The sequence below is a fragment of the Olea europaea genome, chromosome 7 (assembly GCF_002742605.1).
Source record: "Olea europaea var. sylvestris chromosome 7, O_europaea_v1, whole genome shotgun sequence".
NCBI lineage: Eukaryota > Viridiplantae > Streptophyta > Magnoliopsida > Lamiales > Oleaceae > Olea > Olea europaea.
The window spans coordinates 26116156-26144054 of NC_036243.1; the positions used below are offsets into that span (position 1 = coordinate 26116156).

At 39.5% G+C, this 27899-nt stretch overlaps 1 protein-coding gene across 1 annotated transcript; it reads left to right on the plus strand.

Moving 5' to 3' along the window:
• Window positions 1-8749: 8749 nt before the first annotated feature.
• On the plus strand, window positions 8750-9562 carry LOC111398123. Its single transcript, XM_023025075.1, has one exon. It carries the CDS (start codon window positions 8750-8752, stop codon window positions 9560-9562), a length of 813 nt encoding a protein of 270 aa, XP_022880843.1.
• Window positions 9563-27899: the final 18337 nt, after the last annotated feature.

Sequence of the window (27899 nt, forward strand, 5' to 3'; positions counted from 1 at the left end):
GTGAGCGAGTACCTGTTTAAGGCAGGTATGCGTCTTCCTCTGCACGCCTTTGATATGTGCCGAGCTTCAGCTGGGCGTCATCTCTCCTTTCCTCAATGAAGTCGAGGTCGCACCTGTGAAGCTCGTCGTTTGTTATCTCACTGAAATGCAGACGTCGTAGAGATGGAAGTCCGACTTCAACGAGGCTCATCGCCTCAGTCCCATATGCTATGAGAAAAGGTGTTTCCCCTGTTGGGATCCTCGTAGTGGTTCGAATTTCCCAAAGAACCTGTGGCAGCTCATCCACCCAGACCCCTTTTGACACATTAAGCTTCCTTTTCAGGACGTGCTTAATTGTCTTGTTCACAACTTCAACTTGGCCATTTGCTTGTGGGTGGTGAGGCGTGGAGAAGTGCTTCTTGATGCCAAGTTCTTCACACAAACTTCTAACCTTCTTGTTGTTGAATTATCTACCATTGTCTGAGATGATCGAGTAGGGAATCTCGAACCGACATATGATATTCTTCCACAAGAACTTGGAAGTATTGGCTTCTGTAATTTTTGCTAGGGGTTCAACTTCAACCCACTTCGTGAAGTAATCAATGGCCACAGTTGTGAAGCTCGCACCTCCTCTGCCTTTTGGTAGATGACCTATGAGGTCCACACCCCACTTCAAGAAAGGCCAAGGGCTGGAGACCGTGGTCAAATCTTGCGTGGTTGTATTTGGACAGGAGAGAATCGTTGACATTTGTCACATTTTCGTACAAACTCGAGGGCGTTTTTCAAGGTAGGCTAGTAGTACCCCTGCCTTAATATTTTTTGTGCCAAAGATAGACCTCCAGAGTGGTTGCCGCACACACCCTCATGGACTTCTCTTAATATGTAGGTAGCCTCTTCTCCTTCAACGGATCGTAAGAATGGAGAGGAGTAGCTCCTCTTATAGAGTACATCATCAATGAAGAGGAAATGGGCTGACCTCCTCCTTAGCTTGTAGGCCTTATGCTTGTTAGTGGGAAGTACCTGATCCTTGAGGTATGCCACAATGGGTTGCATCCAAGTAGGAGTCCCAGCGACCCACATCACATTGGGGGCCTCGATTGACGGCATGAGGAGGTGCCATATAGGGACTACTGTGAGTTGTTTGGAATCCTTGTTACCTGCAAGTTTGGAGAGTGTATCCGCGTGTGCGTTTTCGATGCGGGGGATTTGGATCAACTCAAACTTTTCAAAGGATGGGATGAGGTTCATCACCATTTGCAAGTAGGAGGCCATTATTTTGTCCCTGACTGAGAAGTTATTGTTGACCTGGCTAACGACCATTTATGAGTCACTACTGATGAGTAGCCTCTTTACTTGCATTTCTCTGGCTAACCTGAGGCCTGCAAGAAGTGCATCGTATTCTGCTACATTGTTGGTGGCCTTGAACGCGAACCTTACCATCGAGTTCAGCTTGTGACCTTTCGGGCTGATGAGGACAACTCCGGCACCTGAGCCGGCGTCTCCAACCGACCCATCAACGAATAAGTTCCATGTAGGGGGCTCGACTTGTTCCATGATTTCATCTATCTCAGGTAAATTGGCGAATTCTGCCACAAAGTTAGCTAAGGCTTAGCCCTTGATGGCTGCCCTAGATGTTAAATTTGATGGCTGGTACTCAAAAAATGTTGCCAACAGATGCTGGACCTACCCGCGCACACGTGAGCGAAAGTCCAACACACTAAGACACGTGGACGGTCTAAAATGGAAAGATCAAGGGTGTGGAAGTAGCTCAACGACGCGGGACGAGAGCGTTCGAAATTCAACGGGATTGTTCGTGGACCGACTGTACCATAATTACCAATCGACGTTTGTGAATGTGTATGTAAATATGCATAAGTTCGTATTGTGATGCAAGATAATAAGAAAGAGAGAGTAAAGTGTGGTTTCTTGTATTGATTCTTGCATTAGCCTTTGTATTTGGTACATGGGGAAGTATTTATAGTGTCACCAATTAGATCATGACCCTTAGTTCGGGGTACATGTGGCCTCATCCGGACAATTTACACGTCAAATTGTAGGCATCAGCCGCACCTAGCCTGCTATACATTTATTTATTGGCAGAGCCGCCTCTACTAGTGACAAGACTTAACATTTAAACTCATGACAAATGTCCTATCAATCATTCAATTAAGATCTTTGTGCAGAAGATCTCTTGGGAAAAGTGTCTATGGAAGGTGTTGTTTTTCCATAATACTTCCACTTCAGGGCTTCAGATCCAATTACATGGTGCTTTTGCATCATGGCCTCAACTACTTTTCATTGTGCTTTGGCATGAGATCCTCGGGCTCTTTCCCAGGGCTTTGGCATGAGGGCCTCGACCACTTTCACAGGGTTTCGACATGAGGGCCTTGGCATATATACCACTTCGACTGAAGTGTCACATGGTTCAGCATGAGTGGGCCGTAGGCCCCAGTGGGTTGGCCAAGTGTGTCAACACATAACAGTATCCACACAACCAGAAAACATGTTCTGAAGCTCATCGCGCGAGGAGTCGTTATGCGCACCGCCTTCCTCGCGCCCGCTGTACTCCCAAACAGACTCTTAATGTTATTTATTTCAAAAATTCAGATAATAATTCAAATTTTTAATATTAATAATAAAATTATAAAATTAAATTAATCTATATACACAGACCCAATCCACACCCCCACTTCCCAAACCCTAATCATTCCCTCTCACTTCTCTTTCTATATTTTCCTCCTCTTTCTATCCCGTTAGCACACACACCATCGGCTGCCAACACTTCTTATCGCCAAAATGTAAGCACCATCGGCCACTGCAATAGTAGCTTCCCTGACAGTGAGCTCCGATGCTGCACAAGGGCGAGCGCCTCTATGTAGCTACATTGTGGCCTTGTGGCAACTACCACGCACGGCACCAAGCTAGGATCACAATGCTCTTCCTCCGATCTACATTGGGGGCGTTTTAGGTGAATAGCGCTATGGTTTATGAGTGCTTTTGATTTTGAGCGCGCGACATTGTATTTGTAAATGGTGGTGTTTCTTTCTTTGATCAGTTTAGGGTTGCTTTGGGTGTTGGTTATGGTGTTATCGACAAGGTGGTGGTGCTGGAGATTGTTGTGAGTTTTGGCAGTGGTGGTGCTGGTAATGGTGGCGCTGGCAGATATGGTACAGGTGGTGGTGGCTTTACAATGCTAGCGACGACGAAGCAGGTGGTGATTGTGCTGGCAGTAGTGGTTCAGGTGATGCTAACGGTGGTAGTGAGGTCATGCGATGGTCCGTTGGTACATGTGGTGAATTGGTTTTGGATTTGGGTTTGGGGTTGTGGTGGTGGTCAAAAATGGTGGAGATGGTGATGGCAGTGGTGGAGGCGACGACAATGATGATAAGGCGATAGAGTTTTGGATCTGCTTTGTTGGTGGAGAATTGGGAGTGGCGGCCCGAGTTGCGGTGGTGAAGTGACAGTTCTGATGATGGTGGTCATGGCAGTGGTGTGGTTATTGTGGGTGGTGGGGTTTGTGACCATTTGGTTGGTGGTGGCCATGACTGCGGTTCTAGTTGCGGATTGGTGGCGATGGCGATGTTGGTCGTGGTGACGACGACGACGAGTTTTTGGGAAATTTTTGGTTGGTTGTGGTGGAGATAGTGGTCGTAAGTGTTGGTGGCGGTCGTAAATTATTTGGTTGATTATGATCATTAAATTGGTTAATTTCTGATTAATACAAAACATAAATTGTCACCAAGTAATAATATTTCACCTAAAAAAATGTTAATTTGTGACTGTATTATAAGTTGTGATTTATAATATATTTTTTTATAATTGATAAATAAATTGTGATTCATAAAATTTTTAATTGTGATCATAAAATAATTTACGATATATTAAAATTTTAATTTGTGATAAAAAAATAATATGTGACTAACTAAATCATTAATTTGTAATCAAATTGTATAGATATATAATTTTAATATATTTATATATAATTTTAATATATTTGCAGTAGTGGTTCAGGTGATGCTAACGGTGGTAGTGAGGTCATGCGATGGTCCGTTGGTACATGTGGTGAATTGGTTTTGGATTTGGGTTTGGGGTTGTGGTGGTGGTCAAAAATGGTGGAGATGGTGATGGCAGTGGTGGAGGCGACGACAATGATGATAAGGCGATAGAGTTTTGGATCTGCTTTGTTGGTGGAGAATTGGGAGTGGCGGCCCGAGTTGCGGTGGTGAAGTGACAGTTCTGATGATGGTGGTCATGGCAGTGGTGTGGTTATTGTGGGTGGTGGGGTTTGTGACCATTTGGTTGGTGGTGGCCATGACTGCGGTTCTAGTTGCGGATTGGTGGCGATGGCGATGTTGGTCGTGGTGACGACGACGACGAGTTTTTGGGAAATTTTTGGTTGGTTGTGGTGGAGATAGTGGTCGTAAGTGTTGGTGGCGGTCGTAAATTATTTGGTTGATTATGATCATTAAATTGGTTAATTTCTGATTAATACAAAACATAAATTGTCACCAAGTAATAATATTTCACCTAAAAAAATGTTAATTTGTGACTGTATTATAAGTTGTGATTTATAATATATTTTTTTATAATTGATAAATAAATTGTGATTCATAAAATTTTTAATTGTGATCATAAAATAATTTACGATATATTAAAATTTTAATTTGTGATAAAAAAATAATATGTGACTAACTAAATCATTAATTTGTAATCAAATTGTATAGATATATAATTTTAATATATTTATATATAATTTTAATATATTTAATTAATAAAATATATAATTAATTAAATCATAAGTAAATTTTGATAAATATATGATTTTTGAAATTGATAATATTTAATCTTTTAGTTATGAATTTTTTCCAATAACTAATTCAACGGTTTAACATAAGGGCTTAAGTGTGGAATGTGAGACTATGCTTCATAGCCTCAGCTTTTGTCATTGCAACCTCAATTTTAGCAATCTGTTTCGGAATCCAAATGAGGAAAAAGAAAAACATATACTACTTTCTCTCTAACTTCCATTCTCTTCAACTTCAACAATATGAATCATTTTTCACGATTCCTTTCTACCAACAGCCACACTTACCAGCATTCCCTTTAGCAATCAACCAAAAACAACCATGTTGCTCAAATTTTGATTCTTGAGATAAGGTAAAGAGATAGTGAGACTAAAATGTCTTCGAGGCCTCCAAGAACTGTCGAAGACATATCCAATCTAAATCTAAAAAAGACAAGTTCGTCGAAGACATATCCAATCTAAAAAGGACAAGTTTTCCCGCGTTCTTGTGAAACGTTCTCCAGGTCCGAAAGAATCGAATTTCTTCATTATTTTCCCAGCCATGGGAAGAAAAATTCCTATAGCCGAGAGTTCTTCAAATAATCATCATCTTATTTCATTTTCATTGTTAATAGTATGCATTGCTGCAACAATGGCTGTAATTTCCTCTCTATGTGGTTCTTTATCACGTAAGAAACCGCCTCGCCCATCAGAAGTTGACAATGCCAAAACAGAAAATTCCCAGCTAGACATTTCATCGAACGGAAAAGATGCATCCAACAAATCACCAGGTGAAATTGAACCTTCGGAGGCGTCGCAACCAGAGGATGATGAACAACAGCGGCCATTGCCGCCACCACCATTCATGCAACACAAAAGGGCCGCCTCGTATCACCACAGATCAAATTCCACCGCCTCATCACACAGCATATTATCTTCAAGCATGAGCATGAGAGTGCTCGGAAATGCGATTTCATCGCGGAAGGAGGAGAAAAAAGAAAAGAAATCAAAGCATGAAGATTCAGTTTGGAAGAAAACAATAATTTTAGGAGAAAAATGTAGGGTTCCACAAGAAGATGATGACACAATTCTTTATGATGAAAAGGGGAATAGAATCTCAACTTATCATCAAAAAACCCCATCCACTGTTTTCTCGATGTCCAGGCAAAATTCAGGAATAAATTCAGATGCAGTTCCAACATAAATGTTAGACTGTGCAACTTTTTTTAGCGGCTCTTCTCTGTGGCAAAACTGCTTTTCGATGGCAAGTCGCTTGAAAAAATAAATAAACTTTTAAGCATAACCAAAATACTTAAAGGAAGAAGCAAGAAACTGAAAATACACAATTCATTTTATTATCTCACAAATTACTAGGAGGTGTTTGAATTATATTGTGAGTAATGCCCAGTTTAATTTTACTGTCATTAGTTTCTAAAGCTTTTAGAAGATTAAGAAGTCTAATAAATATACATTTCCTTTTTAGAACAATAAAAAAATTTCAGACTAGTTGTTTAATAATATGTTACTAAAAGTCGAACATTCCGAAAAGTCTCATAACACAAATAGTGCACGTGTTAGTCCTTAAATAAAAATAAAAATAAGAAAGAGTGAATTTGACTCGTTCATAAAGGTGAAGACTTATTGAAAGTGAAGTTTAAACTAATAAATGTGTTATATCTCAACTTATTAAGCCCATTCATTTGTTTTCATTCTTTTTCTTACAGTACTCATTTTTAAACACATATTTTTTATTAAAATAATATTACATGTAAATAAAAAAAATATATTATTTTTTAACCACACATTTTTCATCAATCACTATTCCATAATACCTTTTTTTTTTTTTTTCAAATTAATGGGGCACAAGCCTAAAGTATTTCCCTTGATCTCTTTTTCTAATTTTGGTGGGTTAAAGTCAATAAATTAATTTCAGTGAAATTTAAATTGAGTTAGTAAACATAGTTTTTTAATCCCCAACCGAAATTTTTTTCCCATTTGGAGAATGGAAGATAGAACAAGACATTTTGTCATTCCTATAAACGATATTATAACTCCTTAATTTATATAGGTTTAAATTGAACAAAATTTATGAAGAAGAATTAGAACGATCTTAAGTTATCAAATGTATATAAAGTAGTTGGTGAACACTCGGAGACGCAAAGTTACATTTGAACTAGATGTGCTAAATGGAGCAAGCTGCTTGGCGGGCGAGTAGGCTTACGCTCACCAGTCGGACAAGTTGAGTGCAAGCCAGCTAACTCAAGAAACTTATGCTCGGCTCTCCTCACATGCTTGCCATTTTTGGGATGAGGCGAGCCACGCACATTTCCTCATTTTTGTCGAAAATTTCATTTTCACTCAGAAGTACCTTAAAAATGTAAATTTGTAAGAATATATAAGATCAAATAGCTATTTAACTCGCGTTCGTAGCTCGCCATGGGTGCAAGCTGAGATAGCGAGTCAAGGAGCGAATCGTCCCAAGTTCGGATCGACATATGCCATGGGTCCGCCCACTCCTTGAATTGGGACATACTGCTTTCGGATATGGGACACTCGTGATGAACTCAAACCTTAATGGGCGGCTCAGACAAGACTATATTTTTCTGAAAAACTGAAGCCAAAATTCACAATTCTGCATCAATGCCGAGTCTTGATGTGAAAAAATTAAGAATAAAATTGAAAAGAAAAGAAAGCAATCTGTTAAGCTTATATATGTATCTATCTATCTATCACATCAAGGGATAATATTTTTTGGACGATTTTAACCCTCTTATAATTCAATTATTTCAATAATATCTTACTTATCGTTTTTTGATATGTAATAAATACTACATAATTATGGTCATTTATGAAATTTGTGTTATTAATTTTCAATTAATTAACATTCACATTAATCTAGTTTCAATGAGCTTTCACTTAATGAATTTTGAACTATATGAATCTACAGTTGTTGACCCCCGAACTTCGACCTCATGATAAATTATCCATAGTCCCCACTTTAGCAGATTTCAGTTCGGTCGCAAAAGTTAAGTTTGGCATTTCTTCACCGCCCTCACAAAAGAGAGACATTATGATTGCCCCTTGTCACATTACCCGCCCAATCTCACACACTTGCCATAACTGATGTAATCACTGCCCAATGCTACCAATCCAAGGTCCAAAATCTTTAATTCTTCACAGGTTATCATTACTCAAGGAAACATTGGCACATGATCACCGACCTCATCGTTCAATCACAAAAGAATTCGACGACCCGATTTTTGAGCTCGACACTATAATTGATTTGACTGATTTGACATAATTTCGACTGGGAACCATGTATAACTAATAAAAGAATAGAAAGAAAAACACAACAAACTTAGTACACAAAAACAAAGAATAACTTTAAAGGAATTTACCCGTTATTGTCTTCGGACGGCCCCTCTTTCTTAAAGTTGATTCGAAATTAACTTTTACAAATTTCAACATCAACAGTTTGGAGCTAGAAAGAGGGCCGCATTGTGGAAAATAGCCCCATTCTCTGCACAAAAATCAAGAGTCATGAGTCATAGCTCCAGCACTAGAAATCCATCCCGTATTCACCCTCATGAAACGAATACCCTGCCTAGTTCTCCAAGACGACGAGAGCAGAACCGAGCAAATGACCCACAAATGATAGCTACGAGGGAAGCTCTGAAAAAACTAACAAATGCAGTTGGCCAATTGGAATAAAACCAAGCCCACTTGTCCTCACTGGACATTGAGGTGAATTCTCCAACAAGGACAAGAGCTAGACGTCCCCCTACCAAAGGGACCCTCCACTTCTTACGAGGAGAACTTTCCGGAAGTCAAACTGACAAAGTCAGGAGCCAGGCCCCTACATCGAAGCCCGCCACAAGGAAAACAGGCAGTGTGTTTGATAGGTTGGGAACTCAGCACTTGCTAACCCCTATATGAAGACATGCTGAACCCGACCTAAGACGTCCTTTGGAGTGAGCAGAGCCTGAAATGAGTGCCCTAAAAAAATGTACAATCGACCTAGAGGATAAAAACAAAGGTGGAATTGAAGAATACCTCACCAAGCAACATTCCCCTTTCACTGAAGACGTCCTTACCAAACCATTGCCTGAAAGATTGAAGGTCCCACAGATGATCGCATACGAAGGAGAGAGGGATCCCCTTAGTCACCTTGATAAGTACACATTGTGGATAGAACTACAGGGGACAAGTGATGCCATCATGTGTCGAGCCTTCCCCCTAGCCTTAGGAAACAAAGCCCAAAGATGGTTCAGGAGATTGCACCAGGTGTCGGTAAAAAATTGGAATGATCTGGCCTTTGCCTTCCTAGCCCAGGTCATGGGCGCCAAAACCAGGACTACATCCAAGGAGCGGCTGGTGAGCATCAAGGAAGGAAAAAGTGAGTCCCTCAAAAGCTATCTGAGTGGATTCAATAAACAATCCATGAAGGTGGAAAAGATATTCAATGACGCTGCACTCACTACCAAACTCGCTGGACTAAGGCCCCGAACAAGATTTTGGTGGTCAGTACACATGGACGGACCCAGGACTTACTACGAGCTCCTAAACCGAGATGAGAAATACATAAGTGCTGAAGAAGCAACCTCTAACCAAGATGAAGCCAAATGTGATCCTGACCACAGCAAAATACTGCTGAAGAAAAAAGGCTGGATAGGAATCCTCAGCCCAAAAGCACAGCAAAATACTGCTGAAGAAAAAAGGCTGGATAGGAATCCTCAGCCCAAAAGAATGAAGGATAGAGGAGAGAGAGATCGCCCTAAAAATAAACCATACAAGTTTTAGGAATATCACCCATTGAAGACCACCTTGGAAGAAGTATTCCTGCAAACTAGTGAGAAAGAAACATTTCGCAGACCGGTGGTTCAGAAGAACGCGCAGGGGGATACCACCAAGGGCGATACTGCCGATATCACAAGATGGTAGGACATGACACAGACAGTTGCCAGGAGTTGAAGGAAGAAGTTGAGTCCTTGATCTGGAAAGGATGGTTGCAAGAGTACATCGCCAAATCGAAAGAGGTAGACCGACTTCCACCACAATAGCCTTTGCAGTAGGGCCCCATCGTAAGAACTTAGCGGGTAGTTCCCAACCGTAATCCTCCTCCATGGGCCAAGATCCGAATCATGGTAGGAGGAAATTTATATATTGAGGGGTCTAGAAAGGCAAGGCGCAAACAAGCCCGAAATGCACAAATTATGCCGAACTACAAAGAACGAACCCCACAAACTGGTACAAACTCTGAGTGGTTTTGGTTTGCAGAGGAGAATTCCCTAGGGATCCTCCAAGATCAAAGCAATGAGCTAGTAATCACCATGCCAGTAGCTGGGGTAAAAATACACAAAACGCTAGTGGACAACAAGAGATCGGTCAATATACTGTACTTGCGAACCTTAAGGCAATTGGAAATATCTGAGCATTATCTTCAACCCTACCCAAGAAAACTTTAGGGGTTCTCCGGAGATCTTATCGAGGCCCGAGGTCAGATTGTCCTCATTATAGAACTAGGCGAAGCTCCTTGCCAAAGGAGGATTTTAGCTGATTTTATGATAGTCGACCTGCCGTCCAACTACAATGCCATATTAGGATGGCCTATGTTACACGAGCTGAAGGCTGCCACGTCAATTTATCACTACTGCATGAAATTTCCCACTTTGTATGGGACTGGAATCGCACGAGGAGACCAAGCGGAAGCTAGGGCGTGCAACATTAACCTACCCAAACCTTGAATAAACATGCTAAGAGGTAGGCCAAACGTACGAGCCGGAGAAGTTAAACAAAAAAACCCATTATCGTAGATCTCTCAAAGATGGACATAACAGAGAAACACTTCAAAAAACCTACGGATGACCAACTGTCCTTTGATGAAAGAGAAGCTAGCCCACATCCTTATCCTGGAGTCTTGGTAGTCTCAATACATGTGGTAGGGATAAATATCCCAAAGGTCCTAGTTGACTCCGAAAGCGCTATCAACATTCTTTTCAGCAACACCCTTGAATGGATGGGCATACCTGCCAATTTTCTACGACCATACTCTAATATGGTCCTTGGATTAAGCGGAGCCCTGACCTCGGACAAGGGATCAATCAAGCTCACAGTTGAGGTTGGATCGTCGCCTCGCCAAACTAGAATGAATTTCGAGTTTGTGGTGTTTAACACCCCGTCACCATATGACGCCGTCATGGGCAGCCCTTGATATTCGGCTTGAAAGTGGTAGTATCTCTTAGAGGTGGGCGTGGGTCGGTTCGGTTCTAAACAAAATCGAACCAAACCAAAATTTTCGAGTATCTAGTAAATGAAACCGTTAAGTCCAAATATAATTATGGAACCGTTCGGGTTCGGTTCGGTTCGGTTCAGTTCAGTTCCATCCGGTTTCGTACTATAATTAAATTTTTTAACATTTATAACAACATTATATAATTACAACTAATGACACATTCAATGGTTTTGGAATATTAGAGACTAGTAGGATTATCTTGTTCAAATGATCACTACAGTCAAAGCTTCGGTCGGCGGAGGTCACAGCGTCGACCGTCGATTGTATAGGTTTTGGAATGTCAAGAAGGTTGTGAAAGTGAGTACGAGAGTCGAGACAACATTATGCACTTTAGTGTAGGTGTTTAGGGTTATTTAGTGGGTTGGATCTTGTTGGGCTAAGAAACGAAACAATAAAATGGGTAATTGGGCAAAAAATTAAAAAAATTAGAAATGAAACAAATTATGGGGCCAAAAATTTGAATTTAGAAATTGTTAATTTGTTTAGAAAAAATTAAAATTAAAATAATTTGATTTATTCAATATAAAAAAAATTAGAAAGATTCGGTTCTTGGTCTAGAACCGAGAACCGAACCGTACTCCTCGATTCTCAATTCAGATACTCGTTCGGGTATTTAATTTGACAAGAACCGTCGGGTTCGGTTCAGTTCGGTTCGGGTTCAGTTTGCCCAGCCCTAGTATCTCTCTACCATTATTCAATCAAATTTTCCACACCTCATGGTGTGGGCAAAGTGAAAGGAAGCAGGGAACTTGCCAAAAAATGCTAATTGAAAGCCTATACTAGCCACCAACGTACCCCCTAGGAGTGTACATAGCCCGCACGTGGGAACCTGAACTCGGTTCACTAGACCCACACATTAAAATCGAAGGAGGAGAACCTGTGGAAGAGTTGGTGGAAATACCAATGTGTGATGACGACCCATCAAAAGCACTCAACATTTGGAACAAGTTGCGAAATTCGATCCGAAGTGAAATTATGAATTTCCTTAGACAGAACCTCGACGTTTTTGCTTGGGATCACGAAGACATGAAAGGAATCAGCCCCACAGTTGCTTGCCATAGGCTGTATGTTGATCTCGCAATTCGGCCGAGACAGCAAAAATGTCGCCCTTTGAACCCGAATAGGTATGAAGCGCTTAACAAAGAGATGCAAAAACTATTATGCAATAGATTCATATGAGAGGCAAAATATCCCAAGTGGATTGCAAACCCAGTTCTCATAAAGAAACACAATGGAGACTGGATGGTGTACATAGATTTTACCAATCTCAACAAAGCATGCCCTAAAGATAGCTTTCCTCTATCAAGAATAGATCAAATGATGGATGCCACTGCTGGACATGAACTACTTAGCTTTATGGATGCATACTCTGGGTACAACCAGATACCAATGTACAGGTCAGATCAGGATCATACCTCGTTTGTCACATATTGAGGTCTTTATTGCTATAGGGTAATGTCGTTCGATCTAAAAAATGCAGGAGTCACGTACCAGTGGCTTGTGAACTTGATGTTCTCCCAACAGATCGGAAAAACCATGGAAGTCTATGTTGATGACATGTTAGTCAAAAGCACTTGCGCCAGAGACCATTGCCAGCACCCAACAGAAATGTTTGATATCCTCAGAAAATATAGGATGAAATTGAACCCAAGAAAATGTGCATTCGGTGTCAGCCCGAGAAAATTCCTTAGCTACATGGTGAACAACAGGGGAATCGAGGCAAACCCGAAAAAGATACAAGCTATCATCAACATAGAAGCCCCAGCTAGACCAAAAGAGGTGAACAATTTAATAGGGAGAAGCCCTCAATCGATTCATATCAAAATCCACAAATCGGTGTAAACCTTTCTTCTACATCCTTCGGGGAGGAAAAAAATTTGAGTGGACCTCAGGATGCCAGGATGCTTTTAAAGAACTAAAGAAACAGCTAGCTCAACCTCTCGTACTCTCAAAACCAAAGGGAGGAAACGTCTTGAAATTATACTTAGCCGTCACTGAACACACCATAAGTGCCGTCCCAATCCGAGAGGAGGACGGAAAACAATACCCCGTCTACTATACAAGCAAAGCACTCCGAGATGCCGAGCTCCGTTACCCCCTGCTGGAAAAGCTATCATATGCGTTGGTCCTAGTATTGAGGAAATGGTGGCAGATAGCCATCAAAAATAGACAATTTTCCAAAATAGCCGTTGACTACTATTTAAAAAAATTCAAAAATTTGTAAAAACTTTAAAAACATTGAAAATCCAAAATTGTCCCTGACATTTCACTCTCAAACCGATGTCTGGAGAAAGAAGGGGAAGAAATAGCTAGGAAACTGACGACTTTTTCTTGGGAGGAGACCGACCAGCCACCATTAGAGGCGAAGAAAGTAAGTTTTACTTATTTTTTCCCCATTAATCTTTGAACCTGAATGTTAAAGGTTTATTTTGTTGGAAATAGTGGTAGAAATTTTAGTAGATTATGTAAAATTACTAGAAAGTAAGTTTTTTAGGTTTTAGTGGTCGGAGGCGATCTCCGGGCAAAGGTCGTCTGTTGCAGATAGCCTGTGCCATCTGTTTAACAAACAGCTTGTGCCGTTAGTTCACAGACGGCCAAGCTGGGATGGCCCAGGCCGTCTATTAACAGACTATCTGGGCTGTCTGTATCGAGTATTAATTTTTTAAAATTTTTTTTCCATGAGAATTAAAATAATTAAAATGTTGTTAAATTATTATTTAAATAATTATTTAATTATTATTAAATGATAAATGAAAAATGTAAATAATGAATAAATATTAATAATCAAAATACGCAATTAAAATTTAATTACAGTTTAATTCAAAGAAATTTCTAACATTTGAAATAAATAATTAAATATTTACGTTTACTTGTTCAATAAATAATTTAAATAATCGATTTATATAAGTAATTAAATCAAATAATTTAAATGAACAATTGAAACAAATAAATGAAAAACCATTGGAATAAATAATTAATTGAAACTCACAAAAATAAATAACATTTAAATGATAATTAAATGATTATTTAAATGATAAGTAAATAAATGTTAATAATCAACATACGGAATTAAAATTTAATTGATACAAATTTCTAACATTTGAATTAAATAATTAAATATTTACGTTTGCTTGTCCAATAAATAATTTAAATAATCTATCCATATAAGTAATTAAATAAATTAATTTAAATGAACAATTGAAAAAAATAAATGAAAAACAATTGGAATAATTAATTAATTGAAACTCACAAAATAAGTAATGAACATTTAAATAATAATTAAACGATTATTTAAATGATAAAAGAATAAATGTTAATAATCAAAATATGTAATTAAAATTTAATTGATACAAATTTCTAACATTTGAATTAAATAATTAAATATTTACATTTCCTTGTTTAATAAATAATTTATATAATATATCCATATAAGTAATTAAATCAAATAATTTAAATGAACAATTGAAACAAATAAATTAAAAACAATTGGAATAAATAATTAATTGAAATGCACAAAAATAAATAATGAACATTTAAATAATAATTACATGATTATTTAAATGATAAATGAATAAATGTTAATAATGAAAATATTAATTAAAGTTTAATTGAAATAAATTTCTAACATTTGAAATAAATAATTAAATATTTACATTTGCTTGTTTAATAAATAATTTAAATAATCGATTCATATAAGCAATTAAATCAAATAATTTAAATGAACAATTGAAACAAATAAATGAAAAAACAATTGGAATAAATAATTAATTGAAATGGACAAAAATAAATAATGAACATTTAAATAATAATTAAATGATTATTTAAATGATAAATGAATAAATGTTAATAATCAAAATATTAATTAATGTTTAATTGATATAAATTTCTAACATTTGAAATAAATAATTAAATATTTACGTTTGCTCTTGTTCAATAAATAATTTAAATAATTGATCAATATAAGTAATTAAATCAAATAATTTAAATGAACAATTGAAACAATTAAATAAAAAACGATTGGATAAAAATAATCAAAGTAAGTAATTAAAATGTAGATAAACAACTAAAATAAATATCTAATATTTAAAATAAATAATTAAATATTCAATTAATAATTAAAATAAATATTGAATAAACAACTAAAGAAAAATATAACAAATAATTACATATTTACGTTTAAATGTTAATTAAATAATTGAAAGAAAATAATTAAATATACAATTATAATAAATAATTAAAATATGTAATTATTTGTTATATTTTTCTTTAGTTGTTTATTCAATATTTATTTTAATTATTAATTGAATATACAATTATAATAAATAATTAAATATACAATTATAATAAATAATTAAAATTAAGCATTCAATAAACAATTAAAATAAATGTTAAATAAACAAATAAACAATTGAAATAAATAATTTAGATCAACAATTGAAATAAATAATGAACATTTAAATAAAAATAAACAATTTAAATAACTAAGAAATATATATTTTCAAAATAATTTATTTAAATATGTAATTAAATATAAATAATCAAAATTAATTAAATAAAGAATTGAAATAAATTTCTAACATGGATTAAAATAAACTATGAAATAAATAAATTTACAAATATTAGTTTTTCCCTTTTTTATAAGTTGTTGTATAATTTTTAATTCATTTTTTTTATTATCTGTTATTTCGTGCGTATATTACTTACAGTTCAGTTAGTTGAATTTTGTGACATTAATTTTCAAATGTTCTAACATTTGAAATTTCGCAGGATGGATTACCATTTGGACGCAGTCTTGAGACAGGTTCCTGGCAAAGTTACGTCAGACTATAACTTTGTCAGCTTCACAGCAGTGTTGGATTCACTGGACAAGGAGCACGCAGAGATATTACATCGATCCTACCTATAACCCTTGTATTCATTGCGATCTGTACAGTTCTCTGGACAATTGATCGATTTATTACTATATCAGCTGCTTAAGCCAATTGATGGAGATGCCCTCGACTTTGATCTTGGGGGCAAGGTTGCTACATTTTCTATACTCGAGTTTGCCCTCATCATTGGATTGAGATGTACGGACGAAGAGGCAGTGATGGCCAGTATTTCGATAGACAAGAGACTGTTGAATGATTATTTTAATGGGCACACGACAGTGACACTGGCGCAGTTAGGAGATGCATTTAGGGGATGCGACCAGATGTTTGACAAGTTGAAGTTGGGGATGGTGTTTATACTGAAGAGCGTACTAAAGTGTCATCACAGGAAAACGTCGATTGACATTTTTCATTTGTAAGTTGTTGATGACATCAATACGTTCAACAGCTATCCGTAGGGGAGAGATGCTTTGTTGATACTTTAAGCATCTTCAGGAGGGGGCAGTCGATGTCTAGGGGATATAGGTTGGAGCGTAAGTACAATGTATATGACATATCGTTAGCTTTGCAGGTAAATGTTTGACGTAATGAGTTATCCATTTTTTTATTAAATTGTACATATAATAATTGTAATTGTTGTAGATATGGGTCTATGAGACTGTTCCCATCCTGGCTGGTTGGTATGTGAGAAGAGGGGATACATGCATCCCTCGGATGCACCGCTGGTAAGCACAAGACAAGCCCTTTGCAAAACAGTTATCAGTTATCCTAGACGACCCTGAGGTACGTATTATATATTTGTGCTTTTTGTTGTATGTCATTTTCGAAGCTGGATACGTTGTCAGCTTGAAGTCCTCACTGAGCTGACACCATCGATCGAGAAGGAGGATCAGACTTATATCCATAAGTTGTTGACAGATCGTGCTGCTCGAGGGATGCCTGAGTCCATCATCGATCGGGACACGATATGTTAATTGAATATAATATGTTGATTATCATTATAATTTTTTAATTAAGTTATTGATTTGTAATGTTTCTTTTTTTAGGAGCGCCGTCGACTATCACCTCCGCTGAGGGTGTCAAATTCCCCGAGGATGTCGCTTTTGCCGAGGGTGTCACCTCCGTCAAGGGTGTCACATTCCCTGAGGATGTCGCCTCCGTTGAGGGTGCCACCTCCCTATTTGCGATCACCTCCGCCGAGAGTGTCACCTCCCTGCATGAGATCACCGTCTCTTGGGTCCGGACACCTCCCACATGGATCAGCTGCACGCAGTAAGAGTGCTTCCATCGATGATATGTTTCGACTTATGATGGAGATCAGAGGCGACGTAGCTGACTTATGAGGTGAAGTAGCTGACTTACGACGTGATGTAGGGATGGTATAGGTCAGTTTAGGAGACCTTTATGCTGAGGTCGTAGCGATACGGGGTGACATAGTAGGCCTGCGTGGGACTGGCGAGTATCGAGATGGAAGGGGTGGCGGAGGGACAGGTGGCTATCGGGACGGAGGGGTAGGCGGCTAACGTGATGGAGGGGGTGACGGATGGGCCGATGGTTATCAGGGACGAGAAGGTCAGACGGGGTATGTTGACTCGTTGTGGGCATCGAATGACGCATTAGCTTCATATCTCGGTGGTCTGATAGATATGGAGATGGAGATGGAAATGGAGGATCAGGCCCCGATGGAGACGGAGAAAGAGGTCGGGAGGGTGTCGATGGAGGAGGGGGTACCCGAAGCGGAGGTCGGAAGGGTGCCAGAGGAGGAGGGGGTACCGGAGGCTGAGGTCGGGATAGTGCCGGAGGAGGAGATTGTCAAGGTGTCAGAGGAGGAGGGGGTCCTCGAGGTGGAGGTCGAGAGGGTGCCAGAGAAGAAGGTCGTCAAGGTGTCGAAGGAGAAGGGGTACCCGAGGTGTCAGAGGAGGAGGTCGTGAGGGTGCTAGAGGAGGAGGGGGTATCCGAGGCAGAGAGGGTACCATCTCAGACACCAGACTTGTTGAACGTAGTTTTTGTGTCAATGGGGACGAAAGAGGTGGTCCAGATGGTAGGTGAGGGAGTGCCAAATATTGGGAGGGTGTCGTGTACTGTTGGCGTGCCGGAGCTGGTAGTCGGAAAGAGGTCGAGGACACGATCACAGTACGTCATTTCTCCGTTTATCGTGGAGGCAAAAAGGAGGAGGTTTGTCGACGGCACGCACTTGAATTTATTCAGAGAGGTGGACCACGCCAAGTGGAAAGCGTTCGAGGCGGAGTGAAGAGCAATTATGCTCGGATAAATATTGTATTATTCGTTAAGGATTAGTACATTATGTAGATACTCACACATCTATATTTTTACTTAACAATTTCTTTTTTTATTTTTTAGAGCCAGTTGCAGGATTGCTCATAAGACGATCTCGGATGCTTACAAGTGGTTTCACGACATCATCACTTCGAGGGCTTTGCTTGCCGATGATATAAGTGAAGTAGAAATATTGTTATTTATTACATATACATATTTTTGAGTTTTGAATTTATAAAATTAAATAACTCCTTTTTTTAATTGGTGTTTCCTGGTGCAGCACATTGACTTCGTCATGGATTTGCTACGAGATCGAGTTGAATGATATCCAAGATCATTCAACATTCCTGGCTGACTCATATTGAACACTGAGTTCATACGTGCCGTTGGTATTGAGTACTAGACGTTTCAAGCTATGGGTAGCGAATATATAGTGCCTACATACATGATGGAGTAGGTCGTAGGGATGTGGCGGAGTGTCGGGGGAAAGCCATGGGAGGGTTGTACGCATCTATACATTCCGATGTGTGTCAATCATCACTACATTGCAGTGGAGATTCTATTCGCCGACTCGACTATGTATGTGTATGACCCCGATCATTCATGCCTGACACAAGGTCAGCTCGAACAAAATCTGGAGTCGGTGTCTGTGATCGTCCCCATGCTAGCTAGACGAGCGAACATTACTGTGCAGGACAGACTGGCCACCGTGCGGGATCTGACTTGTACAAAATTTCCTGTTGCATCGCACCTGCCGCACTTACGAGGTAGAGGAAATTCTCCTTTCGATGGTATTCTAGACGTACGTGTACATCCAGGAGTACGTGGGCTGACTGCTGGTGGCAACAATTTATTCAATGAGAGAATGTGATCAGGAACTTCCCACTCAACTTCATTCGGTAAAGAAAATATGGTTTCAGCATATGTTGCTCTCCAAGAACCAGTCGTGTAATAAGCACTGCATAAGATGTGTGGTAGAATTCCTCTATACATAGCCACGGCCACTGTATGTGTACACGAAAAACTCTCCAACTGAAACTGTTTACACGTGCACGTGTTATCATTCAAGTCGACGATATATCCGAAATTACGTGTACATCTTGCGGAGAAGCGAAACTGATTTAGTGGTTCTACATATACCTTCCTTGCCACCTCTAGAGTCTTGTAGAGTTTATCTTCCTGAGCTGAGGTTAGCACACTTGTGCAACTCTGTGATTCCTCACGACGATCATGAAATCACTGTTGCAGTTTGTCACGAATGTTCTCAAGCATTGCGAGAATTGGTAACTCTCGATCCTTCTTAAATAAGGCATTGAGTGACTCCGCATTATTCGACGTCATCATGTTGTATCGACATCCTAAAAAATGTGATCATGCCCAATGTTCTATCCCCATCTCTTTCAGATACTCCCATGCATCATAGGATTTACTTTCTATTTCAACCATGAACTTTTAAACTCTTGAAAACTGTAAGCCTCTGCAGCTCTCCTAAACAACGTAACGATACCATTGCCTCGATACTTGATCTTCAGATTTTCTTGTATATGGTACATACAATAACCATGATGTGCTCCAAGGAAGATTTCGGCGATACCGTTAATTATTGACTACCCTCAATCGGTTACGAATGCAAGGTTCTCGACATCCTCAATTACTTTCCTCAACTTCGTGAAAAACCAACGCATTGCCAAATCATTTTCTCCATCAACTATGCCGAATGCAAGAGGGTAAATTTGGATGTTAGTATCTTAACATGTTGCAATAATCAACTTGCCCCCGTATCTCGCCTTGAGGGTTGTACCGTCGACTAGGATTAAGGGTCGCATTGCGTTTCGAAATCTTCGAACACATTGTCGAAGGTCCATAAAAAAATACTTGAAGCAATTCTCGTCATCCTTCTCAATAAAAAATGTTGATCCAGTATTAATTATTTCCATGTTATAACAAAACCTGACCAATTAAATAAACAATAATCATAATTTAAATAATTAAATAAACAATATTAAAGAATTGAAAAATTAACAATTAAATTAAATAATTAATTACACATTAGATAAAGAATCAATAAATAATTAAATAAACAATTGAAATTAATGATCGAATTAGTTAGATAACTACTAAATAAACATCTAAACAAAGAAATACCTGGCCAATTTAGCATAACTCTCCTCAATCGAACCCATCAAGTCCTCCAACGCGCATTCTTTAGCCTTCCAAACTTTCTGATAGCTCATGACCACCCCGTACTCTCGACGAACGTCATTAATAATGTCCAAAGCTCTGTAGATTGTTCGTGGGTCCTGAAACTTGTGCATTACTTCTCGACCAATGAACCATGATCGGGTTTGCCTGTGATCATTTCGACGAATACCCACTACGAACCACAAAGAACTCATTCATGTCCAATTTCGTTGCTCGCAAATGCCAAAGGCAACTATCGTCAACGTAGACAATTGTGTAAGTCGACTTGTTTGATTTCTTCACTTTAAACTCAAAATTATGTTTCAAAGCAATCCACTGAACAACTTCCTGCAAATCTTTCTTCGTGTCAAACAGTTGCTCGACATACAAATCTTCATCATTGGGGATTATACGCGAACAATTAGAGGACCGTGCACTCGGTCCAGCCTGTGAGCTCCTACTCGACTAATGTCTCAAACGGGATAAAGCAATCAAATTCTCATTTGTAAAGTCATTATCTCTTTCATTGTCTTGAACTATCGAGCAAATTCTGTGTGTAACAGTGAGATCATAGTGATGAGCAACTGTTTCTGAAACAACTATAACATCATCACGCACTCTTTCCACTATGTCCCAAAACTATTCACATTACAATCCCCTCCATCGAAATCTTCATGTTCACTCTCGGGGACATTCTTCTTCATCAAAGTTACGCAAATAGGAATAGCATGTTTCTGGTTCATTTCAATTAAAACATTCATTTCAACTTCATAAGTAATCATTATAGGTGGAATTGAAATGGCTATGTGCTTGCCTATTAGAAATCTCAATTCCATGGTGTACTCAGAGGGATCGACTTTCAGCAAGTTATGTATCTCATTGTACATTTCTACATACGATGTACTTGATGTTATTACAATTGCAGTACAACCATGTCTTTCACTCGTCCATTTTCACACCCATCGATCATTTTCATTATTTTCAAATTCACCAAAGTAACAAATCTGGATAGCAGTTGATCCCATATTTGCATTAGGAAACATCATTTATTAAAAAAATTATAATTACGAGAATAAAAGGACGAAGAAATATGACACAAAAGGGCCCAGGCTGTCCGGGCCGACTGGCTGTAGCATCTGGCTCGGATGTTGACAGCCGGCTCGATCTTTTGGCCGGTTGTCTTCTACATTTTGCATCTGAACAGATGAATTTTTTTCTCATTTTTGCTAAAAAAAACTATACATCCATTTAAGACCGAAATATTTTATTTTTCTAAAATCATACGTTGAAATAAGATTTAAATATTCAAACAATGTATTAATTTAACTAAAATCAAATTAAACATACGTATTTATACTTACCAATTTCAAGTACCGACTGTGAGTAATATTTTTTTGTCGAGCCTTTGATAATTTTTTGAGATTTCAATGTTCAAGCAGATGGAAGAGGAAATTTCTTTTTAACTGTGTTAGAGAATCTGATAAGGAAAGTGATTTCGTTTTGAAATTTAAGTGAGATTGTTTGGATTTATTAATTTTTTAAAGAAGGTATTATTGTCTTTTAAGCAAATGATATGTTTTGTAATTACAACATATAATAAGGGCAAAAATGACATTTACTCTTCAAAAGGCTCTTTTGGTGAATGGCAAAAAAATTTTGGTCAATGTGAAAAATCGGTCTTTTGACTAGGTGGTTCTTAAAAGTACCCCGGTCATGGCAGCTCGAAAACTAAGGCCCTACTTCTTGGAGCATTCCATAGAGGTCCTTACCAATTCTCCATTAAGGCAAACCTTGTAGAAACCAGATACATCTAAAAGAATGGTCAAATAGATAGAGCTCGGACAATTTGATATCAGGTACAGACCCCGTACCTCTATCAAAAGTCAAGCCCTCGCAGACTTCATTGCGGAATTCAGCGATGAACCCATAGAAGAGCAAACACCAGAAGCTCCTTGAGAACTCTTCGTTGATGGATCATCAACCGGAGACAGGTCAGGAGTAGGAGTTGTATTAATTAGCCCAGATCGACCACTTTTTTACGAAGCCCTACCTTTTGACTTTAAGGCTTCGAATCACGAAACTGAGTACGAAGCCCTCATTGCCGAGATAAGAATGGTAGTTGGGTTGGGAATCTCCAGCCTCGTCTTGCGCAGTGATTTTCAATTGGTGGTCAACCAGAAAAGAACTTGAACATTTCCAAAATATACAAATCAAATAGATCCCTCGATCTCAGAACAACCACGCCGATGCTTCCGCTTGTTTGGCTACAATTGAAGGGATCGAAGGATTCAATAGCATTCTTGTAGGAAGGATAGCATGGCCTGCTTTTGAGCTAGCCGAAGTAACTCTGATGATGATAGACCACAAGTCGAGTTGGATAGATAAAATCGTCTCGCATCTTAAAACGAGAAAATACCCTGATGATCCGACCGAAGCAAAAAGACTTCGAACAAGGTCAGCCAGGTATACATTGATGGACGAAGTCCTCTACAAAAGAGGATACTCTACTCTCCTACTGAGGTGCTTACACGAGAAAAAAACACAATACACCTTACGAGAAGTACATGAGGGGATGTGCGAAAACCATTCGAGGGGCAAACCCTAGCTCAAAAAATCCTACGCCAAGGATATTTTTGGCCCACAATAAAGCAAGATGCCCTAAACTTTGTGAAGAAATGTGACAAATGTCAACATCTAGCCCCTTTAATCAGAACTCCGCCATAAGAATTGAACGCGGTAGTGGCCTCATGGCCTTTTGCCAAGTGGGAAATCGACCTGATTGGACCTATACCCATGAGGAAAGGTGGAGTCAAGTACGCTATCGTAGCCGTGGATTACTTCAACAAATGGACCAAAGCAGAACCACTTGTAAAAATCACCAAGCAACAATGACTTCATCTGAAAACAAAAGGCAACTTGACAATGCTCATCTTGTAAATTTTTGCGAAGAGGTCGATATTAGAAAACACTTCTCCACTCCAAACCACCTTCAAGCAAACGGCCAGGTCGAGACCATTAACAAAATCATCAAACACATGCTAAAGGTAAGATTGGACACACTGAAGGGAGAATGGCTTGATAAACTCCCTAATGTGCTGTGGTCATATTGGCAAAACACCATTCTCACTAGCCTTTGGTGTGGAAGCCATGATTCCAGTAGAACTCATCATCCCATCATTTCGTATTACTGCCTACAACGAAAAGGAAAACCAAATTGTTCTTCACCGAGAACTTGACCTCGTGGAAGAAAGGAGGAATGGCACCAAACTCAAAAATGTCATTTACAAACAACCAATGTAGGATACTATAATCAAAAAGTGCGAAAACAAGAATTCGAAGTAGGATCTCTTGTCCTAAGGAAGATATTCCTCGCCGCCAAAGAGGCCGGGAGTAGATCCCTAGGCCTCAACTTGGAGGGTCCCTACCTAGTAGCCAAAGTCCTACCAAAAGGAGCATATGAATTAGAAGACCTAGGGTTAGACCTCTACCCCACCCTTGAAATGCCGAACACTTGAGATGGTATTATTAGTGAATATTGAAAATCTTTAATGGCATGTAAACCTGTTTGTAATTTTAGTCACATCAATAAAAAGAGTTCCTTGTTCCAAAACTATTCGGCTTCATTACAAAAAGCCCTGCTCCTTATACAGGCTAACCTGAGGTCGTATGTGCTACGACACTTGGACAAAATTCCTCCTAAGGAATTACTAAAAGTCATGCTCCTTATGCAGGACAATCTGAGGTCGTATGTGCTACGACAATTGGATGAAATTCCTCCAAGGAATTACTAAAAGCCCTACTCCTTATACAGGCCGACCTAAGGTCGTATGTGCTACGACACTTAGACGAAATTTCTCCTAAGGAATCACTAAAAGCCCTGCTCCTTATACAGACCGATTTGAGGTCGTATGTGCTACGACACTTGGATGAAATTCCTCCTAAAAAACTACTAAAAGCCCTGCTCTTTATGCAGGTCGATCTGAGGTCGTATGTGGGACGAAATTCCTCCTAAGGAATTATTAAAAGCCATACTCCCTGTGCACACCGATCTGAGGTCATGTGTGCTACGAAATCCCTCCTAAGGAATCCCACAACTATAAACACGTCAAAGCTAGTAAAATTATCTCAATATTGTTCAAAGAGTAGTAGTTCGCTCAATACAACTGTTAAAGTGTTCAATAAAGTTAAAACAAACCTCCTCATAACCAAAAGCATTGTCAAACAATCTCAAAAAAAAAAGAGGTGCCAAGTCTTAAATACAAGATATCCTACGGGGTTGGGGGGTCCTGGAGAGCTAAGGAGTCGGGCTCAGGATCGAACAACCAAACTCCCGCAGCTTCGGATAACCTCTGCAGCTCCTTCTTCTGCCCTTCCAGAGATTCTTCCAAAAATACAGTATTAAAGTCTGATCTCTCTCTCTGGATATGCTTCGTCCACTCCTCTAAGGCCACAACATATGCGTCCTAGGCCAAAGGGTCGAACTCAGGAGATTCTCTCCAGATTTCTACTGTCCTGACGACTTTGGCCTCAGTCTCCTCAGCTCTTCTCATCGCCGCCATCGCCCTCAGGTTGGCGTCCTCAACCTTGTTTATAGCCTCGGCTACCTTATCTCTCTCCTCTTCAGCATTTTTCTTCTCCATCTCTGCCTGCTAATTAGCTTTGTCCTCCTAGACTCTCAGCGCCTCAATCTCTTCACGGAGTCTGAGTTCAGTAGATTAGCCAACACCCAGCTCCACACCCATCTTATTGAGTTTATCCTCTTATTCTTTTTCCTTGGTCGCAAACTGAGCTCGTTCCTCTTCCATATGCTAAAATAGGCCTAAGGCTTTATCTTTAGCCTCTAGCAGCTTATCTAGCTCGACCTTTAGCTGATGCAACAGAAGGGAGAATACAATCACAACCAAACATATCGAATGACGGCTTAGGAAAATCACACCACCCAAATTAATTACCTTATTCGCCACTGCTGACATATAAAGGATAGAATGATGGCTGTGAAGCTGTACAGTCACAATTGCCTTACCCAACGGCATTTTGGCCAAATAGCCTTACTCATTATCACCCCAACTCCTAGTGAGAAGGGTAGTTGAGTCCTTGAAGGGCTGAGGGAACGCAACGATAGACTCTCTCGACAGTGAAGGAGCCCGAAGGAAGTCTAGGAAAATCTCAGGACGATGGCCCATCAAGCCCTCCAAGCTTGGCCTCTGTAGGTCAGTACTTGCATTTTGCTCAAACTGGCAGTAGTAGCAACCGGAGTAACTGGTGGAGGTAAGGTCAGCAAAGGGGTGGGAGCCATAGAAGAAGCTTCAGCAGCAGGGGCTGCAGGAAAAGAAACAGGCATCGGCAAAGGAGTTGCCTTATGGCTAACGACCAAAGCCGAAGTCCCAGATCGATTTCTTTCAAGGGATGAATTTCCTCCGTCTCCTCTGAGGGAGTCTCAGCCGAGCTTGGAACTTTCCTTTTCTTCACCCTGGCTGTGGCGACTGCTTTGGCTGCTTTATAGCTCAGCATCTCCGAATCTTGGGCTAAAAGATACAAAAACCACACTCAGCGTCTCATAAGATAAAAATATAACAAAATAAATAATAAATCAAATAAAGACCCACGTGGTTCAACTAAGGTGAATGAAGATACCTCGATCGATGACAGATCTGAGGACCGAGCTAGTGTCAAACCTGCTTGGAATATGTTTGACTCTGAGATCACGTACTTACAAGATCTCTCCCTTTGCGGCAAAGTCCTTATCACCCTAGCTATCCTCTGTGTGTCCTCGGTCAAGGTTGCCCTCTTGTAATCTGAAAAAAAGGGTAAATGTTTAGTATCTTTTCATGAGTCATTTCGGTCAAGATTTTCAAGAACTGTTACTTACACAAGGAATGGTAGAGTGTAGGGACGACATCCTCTCTATTAACTTCGGTAGGATGAAACTGCCAATCACCTGACATATAAAAGAATTCCTCCTTCTATTTCTTAATGGAGGAAGGGGTATCCAGCACTAGGGAACCACCCGACCTCGGCCTAACGCTAGTATACCACCAGCCAGAATTCTTACCGTCTTCCTTAAAAGTAAAAAAGAGAGTTAAATTGTTCTATGCTCAACTTGATGTTTCCCAATTTGTTCCAGAGAATCAGAGTGGCTATAAGGGTTCTCCAATCATTGGGACATAGCTGAGTGGGAGCTATATCCCAAAATGAAAGAAACTTACGAATTACCCTAGAAATTGGCAACCTAAGCCCGGCATGAAGAATCACTCAGTTCAATGCAACACATCCCACAGGGGGAGCATAAGCACGGTCAAAAGGTTCAAGTATTATCATAATCACCGAACTCGGGATGGAAGGTTTCCTATTACCACCGACCTATAACCACTAGCCCCCCACTCCTCCTAGTTATTCCCATCGCAACCCCCAGGGGACCCGACCTATTCTCTGTCTAATTCCATGTTTACACAGTGACCTAAAACTAAAGGATTAATAATCGAGATGGGGGCTGGGTCAGAATTTCGTGACAACTGGAAGACGAACTAGAGGTGAGAGGTATAGACCTCTTGCTAGTTGCCCCAAGAATGTACCCGGGACTCATCGGAGCTCACGAAAAGAAAAATAAAACCGAATAGCAAGTACTAGGAATAAATAGAACGAGTGGGAGAAGAAGTGGAATACCTGAGGATTGGGATCCGACGACCTCACTCAAATGGATAAAAAGAAAAAAAATCGTGCTCAAGAATTTTCTCGCTGACCTGAAGAGAGTAAATCGCAAAAAGAGAAATAGATAACCCAAAAAGTATTTAAAAATAAAGAATATGAAAAGATTCCACTCCGACCATTCGATGAAGAAAATGAGGGAAAATAAGCGGCTCAGATTCACCCAGCCTAAAACTATGTCGTTTTGAGCAAAGCTTCTCCAGGAAGCCAAGGCAAAATCATGGACAGCTCACGTCGATAAGAAAGTGACACCTAGCTCTACAATAAATGCGATCTTGAGAAAAGGAACAGTTAATCAAGGAGGCCAGTTTTCCATTAATGCAGAACTGATCTGGGGGGTAATTGTTGACCCCCCAACTCCGACCTCATGATAAATTTTCCATAGGCCCCACTTTAATATATTTCAGTTCGGTCACAAAAATTAAGTTCGGCATTTCTTCGTCGCCCTCACAAAAGAGAGACATTATGATTGTCCTTTGTCACATCACTCACCCAATCTCACATACTTGCCATAAGTGATGTAATCACCGCCCAATGCTACCAATCCAAGGTTTGGAATCTTCAATTCTTCACAAGTCATCATTACTTAGGGAAACATTGGCACATGGTCATCGACCAATCACAAAAGAATTCGACGACTCGACTTCTGAGCTAGGCAGTGTAGCCGATTTGACCAATTTGACGTAATTTTGGCTGGGAACCATGTATAGATAATGAAAGAATAGAAAGAAAAACACAAGAAACTCAGTACACAAAAACAAAGAAAAACTTATAAGGAGTTTACCCACTATTATCTTCGGATGGCCCCCCT